This window comes from Herpailurus yagouaroundi, unplaced genomic scaffold (genome assembly GCF_014898765.1).
Source record: "Herpailurus yagouaroundi ecotype Mexico unplaced genomic scaffold, PumYag 220, whole genome shotgun sequence".
NCBI lineage: Eukaryota > Metazoa > Chordata > Mammalia > Carnivora > Felidae > Herpailurus > Herpailurus yagouaroundi.
The window spans coordinates 1,986,251-1,995,481 of record NW_024412451.1 but is presented as its reverse complement, the minus strand read 5'-3'; the positions used below and the strand labels follow the sequence as shown (position 1 = coordinate 1,995,481).

General features: G+C 60.4%; 1 protein-coding gene across 1 annotated transcript in view; it reads right to left on the bottom strand.

Annotated features, from left to right (window-relative positions):
• BCL3 (BCL3 transcription coactivator) overlaps positions 1 to 9,230 on the bottom strand; it is a gene marked incomplete at its 5' end in the record, with an annotated part of 10,291 nt that extends 1,061 nt beyond the window's left edge. Inside the window, 8 exons of the mRNA XM_040457922.1 lie at positions 263 to 380; positions 619 to 786; positions 1,440 to 1,517; positions 1,733 to 1,821; positions 1,920 to 2,124; positions 2,356 to 2,464; positions 7,223 to 7,376; positions 9,065 to 9,230. Of these exons, the coding sequence (XP_040313856.1) occupies positions 263 to 380; positions 619 to 786; positions 1,440 to 1,517; positions 1,733 to 1,821; positions 1,920 to 2,124; positions 2,356 to 2,464; positions 7,223 to 7,376; positions 9,065 to 9,230 (1,087 nt within the window). The remainder of the gene's footprint in view (positions 1 to 262; positions 381 to 618; positions 787 to 1,439; positions 1,518 to 1,732; positions 1,822 to 1,919; positions 2,125 to 2,355; positions 2,465 to 7,222; positions 7,377 to 9,064) is intronic.
• Position 9,231: the final 1 nt, after the last annotated feature.

Below are 9,231 nucleotides of genomic sequence, written 5' to 3'. Positions count from 1 at the left end.
GAGCCTGGATGGTTGTGGGTGTAGGGGCTGGGAGCCTGGATGGGGACTGGATGGTTGGTGGGGGTAGGGGCTGGGGACCTGGATGGCTGGCGGGGGGAGGGGCTGGGAGCCTGGATGGTTGGTGGGGGGAGGGGCTGGGGACCTGGATGGCTGGTGTGGGGAGGGGCTGGGAGCCTGGATGGTTGTGGGTGTAGGGGCCAGGAGCCTGGATGGCTGTGCGAGGAGAGACTGGGAGGTTGGCGCTGCGGAGCTAGGTTCTCACCATTGGAGCTGAGGAGGCTACTGCTCTCAGGGGAGGTGGTGGCACTGCGGTCCGGCGAGGGCTCTGGCTGTGATGCAGGAGCGGACCTGGTCGCCTTCCCCCTCAGGATGTCGATGACCTGTAGGAGGACAGGGGTCACCACCAGGCTCCTCCAGCCCACGATGCTCTCCCTCTCTCCAGTCTCGGCGTGCGCGGTCGGCTCCGTGCCTCAGTGTCCCCTGTCCGAGCTCGCTCCCACGGACCCACAGGCTGTCCCGCTCCCCAGCGCGAACGGGCACAGACACGCGCGCGCACTCCGATGTCCCATCCGCGCGGACCGGCGCTCGGGCACAGGCCCTCCCAGCGCGGACACTCACCCGGCGGCTGCGCGCCACCATGAGCGGCGTGTCGTTGTGGCAGTTCTTGAGGCCACTGTCGGCGCCGCTGCGGACCAGCGTGCGCACGAGCGGGAGGAGCCCGCGGCCAGACGCGGAGTGCAGCGCCGAGCTGCCCGAGTACATCTGCGCGTTCACGTTGGCGCCGTGCTGCGGGGCGGGAGCCGAGGGTCAGGCCCGCCGCGGCCCCGCGGGACCCGGGCCAGGGCGGCGGGTGGGGCGGGGCCACAGGAGGGGCGGGGCCGGGATGGGGTCCGAGCGCGGGGCTGGGGACTGAGGCTGGGCGACCCCCCCCCCCCCGACACCCGGACCGAGGCCAGGACCCGGGCGGGACCAGATCCTGGGTGAGGTGACGGAAGGGTGGAAACCAGAACCCAGGGCGGGTCAGAGCGGGACTGGGCGGACGGGCCGAACCAGCCGGAGCAGGACTCCGCCGCCCGGCCGGAGTAGGGGCGGAGTCCGAGAAACGAAGGGTCCAGAATCCAGGCGGGGCGGAAGGACCGCACGGGGAAAGGGTCAAAACCAGCCAGCGGGGTGAGCAAGGCCGCCGCTGCACCGGGCCCGGCTCGGGTGGGGGCGGGGGAGGAAAGGGAGCCGGTCCGGGACCAGAGGGCAGCCTTGGAGGGGTGAGGTCATAGACAAATGGAGGCCTAGAAGGGCGAGACAGCGCTGGAAGCGGAGCACGAGAGGGAGCCGGACCTGGAAGGCAGGGTCGATGCCAGGGACGGGGGAGGCGGGTGGGGGCGACTGCTGGGCTGGTGCTGGAGTGTGGGCGAGCGGCCAAGGGCGAGGGCAGTACCCACCTGCAGCAGGAGCTGCACCATGCTCAGGCTGTTGTTTTCCACTGCGTGGATGAGTGGGGAGCGGCCGCTTTTAATGTCCTGCAGAAGGGAGGGAAGGTCTCGGAGTCGCTCCAAGCTCTGCCCAATCAGCCGGCGGCCGGCATCCCAGCCGCCGGGTCTGGCGTCTCAATCCCCTTAGATACTTCAAGCCCCACCCCCACCCCCCGCTCGCGCGGCGCCCCACGCAAGCCCCGCCCCCTCGGGGGTCCCGCCCCGGCTCCTCCTGGCCCCGCCTCCGGCCCGCGCCCGCTCACCACCGCGTCGACGTCTGCGCCTCGCTCCAGCAAGAGCAGCACGGCTTCGGGGCACTCCATGTTCACGGCCACGTGTAAGGCGGTGAGCCCTGAGGTACAGGAAGACTCAGTGTAAACCTGGGTTTGGGGGCCCTTGGACTTCAGGTCTTGACAGACAGCCCCACTCGGCGCCGGGGTAGGTGCTCACCGTCGTAATTGCGGGCCTCTAGGTCCACGGTGCCCGGGGCTGCGCTGTCCAGCAGGGCCCGGAGGCAGGTCGGGCTGCGGTGCTCACACGCCAGGTGGGCTGCGGTCTGGCCATGACGGTCCAGTGCCATGGGGCTGGCACCGGCCATCACGAGGAGCCGGACCACAGATGGCAGTGTGGTGATCACAGCCAGGTGTAGCGGTGTCTGGGGGAACAGAGACTGTGAGGGACCTGTGCCCTGCCCTGCGTCCCAGTCCTGTCTCTCAGAATTTCCGAGTCCTGATCCCCAGCTCCAGTCTCAGTCAGGAACCAGAAATCTGGAGTACATCCTCCCTCAGATTCAAGAGCCACGGCCCCCAGCTCCTCCCGTCCCAGGATTCAGGAGTCTGGACCCTCGGCCCGGCTTGTTCCGTCAGATCCAGGCCCCCGGGCTCACCTGTCGTAGGTTGTTGTAGATATCCAGCTCCCGGCCCCCATGCTGGAAGAGGTTGACAAGCCGATGCACAGCAGGCAGATTGCCCTGCACCACGGCAATGTGGAGTGGCCTGGGGGCGGGGGAGGGGATCACAAGCGTTAGGGGCTGGTTACCTCTCGCCCCCATAAAATTAGTGGTGCGAACTCCAACATGTGCCGGGGACTTTGGAGGAACATCCAGAATCCAATCACTTCTGACCCTCGCTCCCTCCACCCTGGTTCAGCCACCATCGCCTCCCTCCTGCAAGGCTCCCTCCTCACTGGCCTCCCTGCTTCGACCCGGGCTCTACCGTCTGTCCCCCCCACAGCAGCCCGAGAGCCCTTTTTGCAACTTAAATCAGATCGAGCCCCTTCTCTGCTCAGGACCCTCAGATTAAAGGCCAAACAGGCCTTGTGGGGGCTTGTCTCCCCCTTCTCCTACCCTTTTGGCTTCTCCTCCGTCTGCTGTCTTCCCTCTGCTTTTCTTGATGTTCCTCCCAGGGCCCTGACACTGGCTGTTCCCTGGAACAGCGGCCCCCCAGACACCTGCAAGACTTGCTCCTGTACAGTTTACTTGTTTCCTGTCTGAATCTCCCCCGCTAGAATGTCAACTCCACCAGGGCAGGGCGTTCTGTCTGCTTTGGTCATGGCCCAGCGCCCAGGACAGCTGCCCGGTGCTGAGCCCCGCACACATGTACCCAATTAATGAACCCATCGCAGTGATCTCTAGCCAGCCTGGAAGCTGGGGAGCCTGTTCCCACCTCTCTTCACCCCCGGCTTGCTCATGTGTGAAATGCGCGGGGATGAGGCAGGTGCCATCGAGTTCCCTCCACCAGTGGTGACTTGCACGCCACATGCAGAGCATTTATTTGGAGGAGTGTTTGTCCAAAGGGGAGGTGGGATGTAGGGGGATGGCGTCCTTGTTCTGGACGCTGGGCCGCACGCATAACCCAGATCCCCCCTTCCAGACTGAAGGACTCATTCCCTTAGCTTATGGGAAGGTCGTGAGCTATCAGCTGTCTCTGGGAATTACCCTCTGCTGAAAAGAAGTGCTTTCCCGGGTCATGAGTGGGGGCAGCCGCCATCCACTGGCATCCCGTGACTGGGCGCTGCTGGCACAGAGGGCCTAGCCTCTGGCGCCATCTCTAAAGGCCATTCCAGCTGCAGCGTTCCCTGTGAGACAGCTCAGGCCCCCTGAGGCGACACAGCAGCCCAACTTCTGTGCAGTCCTGCTTCCTTCATCCCCACAGGCATTGATCTGGAGAGTATGTCCCAGTAAACTCCATGCGCCTTCCCACAGCCCCCAACCTGGAAGAGTCATTTAGAGTTGAGGGCAATCTGGGATGATGGGGTGTGTGTGTGTGTGTGTGTGTGTGTGTGTGTGTGTGTGTGTGTGTAGGGGGGACCATTAGTACTAAGGGTACAAGGTTAACTGTATATACACAGGCCACACAGCCTTCTTAAAGTCCATTTACTAGAGCAACGAGTTTCTCACCCATCACTGCCTGTTACTAACCCAAGCTGCCGGTGAGCATTGGCTCCCCCCATGGAAATGTGCTTCCAGAATCCATACTTTATTGTTTTTTTTTTAATTAAAAAATTTTTTTAATGTTTATTTTTGACCGAGAGCGTGCCCAAGTGGGGGAGGGGCAGAGGGAGACTACGAGGCAGGCTCCAGGCTCCAAGCTGTAAGCACCAACGCCTGACGTGGGGGCTTGAACCCACCAACCCCGGGGAATCATGACCTGAGCCGAAGTCTGACGCTTAGCCCACTGAGCCACCCAGGCGCCCCTAATTCTTAAGTTTTTAAAATCAGAACCCGACGCGGGGCTTGAACTCACGACCCTGAGATCAACACCTGAGATGAGATCAAGAGCTGGATGCTAAACCGTGGAACCAGGGATGGCGGCTTTGGGGGCTGAGCAGGCCAGGGTTGGAAGTTGGGGGCAACCCTCCCTCACTGCAGGTGCTAGAGCAAAGTCACGTGGCCCTCCCGTTTTCTCCCCCATAAAGTATAGCCCCCAACAGCGCCCACGTCCCAAGAGCAGCTCTGCAGGTGAAACGCTGAACCTGGATCCCGAACCTGGTGAAACGCCGAATTTAAAAGGAAAATGTTTGGGGGAGGGGCCGGGCCTGGGCCGGGGTGAGGGTGGAGGGGCGGAGAAGGGCTCCCTTGGCTCCCTTCATCTCCCAGGAAGCCCGGCCTGCGTCCCCCTCGGGGCGGGCAGGGTTAAGTGAGGGCAGAGGGAGCGAATGATTTCAGAGAAACCGTCCAGGCCCGAGTTCCCATAAACGCGCGGGCTGCAGGGGGTGGGGCGGGGCTGGAGGAAGTGGGGACGGGAGGGGCGGCCCAGCCCTCGGACTTCCAGTAACAGGTCTGCTGGGCGGGGCTCCGCTTCCTGCTCCCGGGGGAGGGAAGCCTCCCGCCGGGGATCTACCCCGGCCACCCCCCCCTCCCCCGGCACCCCCCCTTCCATCCTCGCCTGGGGGGTGGGGCAGGAGGGAGGCCAACCAAAGAGCCCAAGCTTCCCTGGAGGGAAGGACCCCCAAGTCTTGCAGCCTAGGGGCGCGTCTCGAACTCCACCCTTCAGGGCTCAGACTCCAGCTGCCTCCCTGTCCCCCATATCCCGGCATCCACCCCTCAGCTCTCTTAGGACCCGGTAGGTAATACGGTGCCCTAACTCTTTGCGGATACCAGCTTCCCCAGTGCCTGGGAGTGATCGATCCCCAAGTTGCCCTCTACCCTGTTGCTTAACCCCTCAGAGGAATACAGTACTCCGATCTCCCCTCTCTCTTGGAGACCCAGAGTTCTAGCTCCCCGGCGCCTGACCTCTTGAGGGTCCAGATGCCCTGAGATCGTTGCTCTCTTGAGTCCCTAGAGGTCCAGCCTCCCAACCAAGCTTTGCTGCTCTGGGGAACCAGACTTAGCGTGTCCCCCTCCCCCGCTCCCAGGCTAGCCAGCTGTCCATTCCGGTAATGTCTTGGCCCCAGCGGAAGGGGTTAAGGTTAGCTTGAACGCCAGGAGGGGGAGGCTGCGAGTGAGTGACGGGTGCTGACGTGGGGGAGGCAGAGCAGCTGGGCTGCGGTCAAGTTCTGCGGGAAGGGATTTCCCCCAGCAGGCAGCTGAGGAAGAAGTGTTCGCCTCGGAGGGGCGGGGGGGCCCCGGGAGCGGGGGGAGGGCGGGAGGGGTGCGGGCCTTGAGACTGGGGTGCCAGGTCTTCTGTGTTCACAGGCTGCAAACAAATCACCCCCGGGGGCAAATACAAATTAAATCTATTTCACAGATGACCCCAGAGGTACCCAGAGTGGGAGGGAACTAGTTTTGTTCAGCCTTTTAGGGATCAGGCACTTTCTCCTGCTTGGACTCACAGAGTGGCCCACAACCAGCTGGGAAGCTCTGTTAGAACATCTACTCCCAGGTGCTGAGGACCTACTGTGTGCCTGGCCTTGTTCTATGCTCTAGATGTAGGTACACCATTACGCCGAGTCTTAATCTGGATGGGTACTACAGGAGCCCTCCATTTTCCAGGAGGGGAAACTGAGGCTCGGGGATGTGCAGTCGCCTCCCTGGCCAGCGTTGGCGGTCCCCCTTTTTCTGCAGAAGTAAGCCTGTCCATTCCGTCCCTACCTCTTGTTCCCAGTCCCCAAACCAATGCCCAGATAAGCGCTTTATAAAAGTCATCTCACGCCTGCCTCGCAGACTCTCACACACTTAGAGTTCTTGTTTTTATAGGGGGAAACTCAGGCAGAGGGTGCGGGGGGGGGGGGGTAGAAAGTGGCCAGCAGAAGTTCCAACCTAGGTAGGTAAATAAGAATCGTGATGTTCAGGTGTGTGGTGAGCACAGAGCTAAACCATCCTGCGCAGGGGTTCTCAGCAGCCTCAAGGGCAAGTTCTCCAAGCTGGAGGCAATCAACTATCGGATTTGTGAAATCAGTTTAAGGGATGGGCAAATTAATTGAATGGCCTACGACCGTGGGATCAGGAAACACACTAGAATAGAAAACACAAAGTAGATCCCATCTAGCAAGGGTGACTTGTTTTGTTCTGCGCAATTTTTATTTCAAGCTTGTCTGTGTGTACATGTGCTGGGCTGAACATAAGGTAATAATATGAATTAATACTTACTGAGCATTTCTAACCGACCAGGCTCCATGCTAAGAGCTTAACGTGCATAATTCATACGACAAGTCAATCAATGAAATGTCTTTCTCGTGGTTGGATTTTTTTTTTAAAGAATTTTTGGGTGTATTTTATTTATTTAGGGGCGCCTGGGTGGCTCAGTCTGTTAAGTGTCTGACTCTTGATTTTGGCTCTGGTCATGATCTCACGGTTAAGTGGGATAGAACCCCGAGTCAGGCTGCATGTGACAGCAAGCACCCTGCTTGGGATTCTCTCTCTCCCTCTTTCTCTCTTTGCCCCTTCCCCGCTCATGCTTGCGTGCTCACACTCTCTCTCTCAAAATAAACGATTAAAATAAAAAAAAAACAATTATTTTATTTACTTAAAGTAATCTCAAATGTGGGGCTTGAACTCATGACCCCGAGATCAAGAGTTGCACGCTCTACCAGGCGCCCCTCTCGTGTTTGCATTTTGATAAATATGTTGATGCCCCCTGCTTCAAAAACAGTCCTAGGTTGTAAGTGCTGTCAGACTGCCCATTTTTCAGAAGAGGAGACTGAGGCACGGTGGGGGCGGGGGGGAGGGCAGGGGAAAAGCCTTGCTCAAAGTCACAGCCAGCAGTGGAGACAGGATTCTAACTCAGGTAGAGGTAATTCAGAAGCCCATGTGTTGTGGTGGGTGAGGTGGGGGGTAGGGCTGACTCCCCCCATTAATGGGGGGCTTTACTCACGTGTCTCCGTCCTCATCTGCACGGGTGGCCACGGCGATGTCAGCCGATAGGGGATGTTCCATGGAGCACACCATGGGGTACAGGGGTGTAGGCACGTTCAGGAGAGGAAAGAGGGACCCCATGGTCGGGGTCGGGTACAGGGGCAGTAGAGGTCCTGGACAGAGGAAAGGACATGGGTGGTGAGGCCAAGTCAGCAGACCCTCAACCCACCCCTACCTCCAGGCCTTCACCCCTCCTGTGTCACCTGTCCTTCTTTCCAGGTCCCTTTTGCATCTCATACTGGGGCTGAGAGGCCCAAGACAACCTGGCCTTGTACATCCATCTTCTGGGCTCTGGCAACTTCCTCCACCTTCACCATTCCCCCTGAGCCCTGGTCACGGTCATTGTCACTTACCTCTTCGTGCCTCTGACCTCCATCTCTTACTAGGCAGAGTCCCTTAAGGACGGGACTGAACCCCATCATCACCCAGCAGGGGACCCCAGGGCCTGTTTGCTGGGTGAATTTGTGGCTGAGGGAGGTAAGAATGGGTGTAGGGTGTGGGGTGACTGTGTAGAGAGTTGGGGAGAAAGGGGGTCAGAAGGAGAGAGGAATGGCGTCAGAAGCCAAATACGGCAGCAAAGACATATCCACCCACCACACAGATGGGGAAAACTGAGGCCTGGGTTCTCATCCAGGGAATGGGGCAAGGGGAGGAGGCGGTGGCAGGCTTCCTGATGCACAAGCTGAGGCTCTCTAAGTGCTGTACTCCGATGGGGTGGAAGGTGCAGGAACGGGGCCCAAATCTGGGGGCACTAGGCATGGGCTCTCTGCAGCTTTTGGGGTCACTCGGGGATGGTAAGGTGGTAGCAGATGCCCCTTCCTTGAGATCAGGGATGGAGAGAATGATGTTTGGCCTTCTTTATCATCTCCTGATCCTTGGGGGCCCCCATCCCTGCGCCCCCAAGTCCTCGTATCTCCGGTGCCAGCTCTTGGTGCCCTGCAGCCTTTTGCCTGGACACCCCTGAATTCTTCATCCTGGCCCTAAGTCCTCCAGTCCCAGAACTCCCCGGTCCTGGCCCGCATTCCTAGAACCCTAGAACCCTCAGTCCCCAGGCCTTGACTTTGTGACCCCCTGACCCTGTGACTTCAGATGAGCCCCTGATCCGTCCTGTGTGACTGTACCTAACTGGGTGCCCAGAGCCCCGGATCTCTGTCCCGCTGGCTCCCCAGGACCCCCTTCCCTTCCATCCAGATATTGACTCGGATGCTTCAGACTCCCACTCTGTTCTCCTGATTCCCACTATTGTCTGGTATCTCCTGGGTTCCTGAGGTTCTGATGTCCTGACATCCCTAGTATCTGTCTTCTTAGAATCCCAGTCGCTGTTTCCCTGACTGCCTTTCACACCACGGATCTGGATGCCAGGAACCCCAGTTTCTTGGGCCCAAGTGCTGATTCTGCAAACCCTAGATATCTGGGTCCTAACGAGCTTGTAACTCTGTTCTTGGGACTGTAGGCTCTGTCCGCCTGATTCCCTGAGACCCCCTATCTATGCTGCTGGGCACTGTCCCCTGGGTCCCCATATCTATGGCCTTCGGATGCTGAGCTCTGTCCCCCAGAGCCCCCTGAACAGCCGGTGTTCTGGGACCCCCATATCTGTGTCCCAAGGCTCTGCCCCCTCTCAGTTCCCCAGAAACCCCCTATCGGTGTCCCTGGGGCCTTGGGTTCTGTGGCCCCCCCCCCCCCCCCGTTTCTCAGCTCCCTGGGACCCCCTGTATGTGCGACCTGAACTCAGTTCCCTGGCTCTGGTGACCGTCTGCCCCGTCAGACCCCGATCTGGCCAGGACCCGTGGGAGCCACTCACCCTGGTAGTAAAGCGCCTCTGGCCGGGCCAGTCCGTGGGGGGCCGCGGGGACCGCCGGGGAGTCGGAGCCGCCGCCTAGGGGATCCGGGGTGACAACGGGGCCCGCGGCGCCGCGGGGGGCGGCGGGTTCCGGGGAGGGCGCGCGCAGCGGGCGCTTGCGGAGCGGC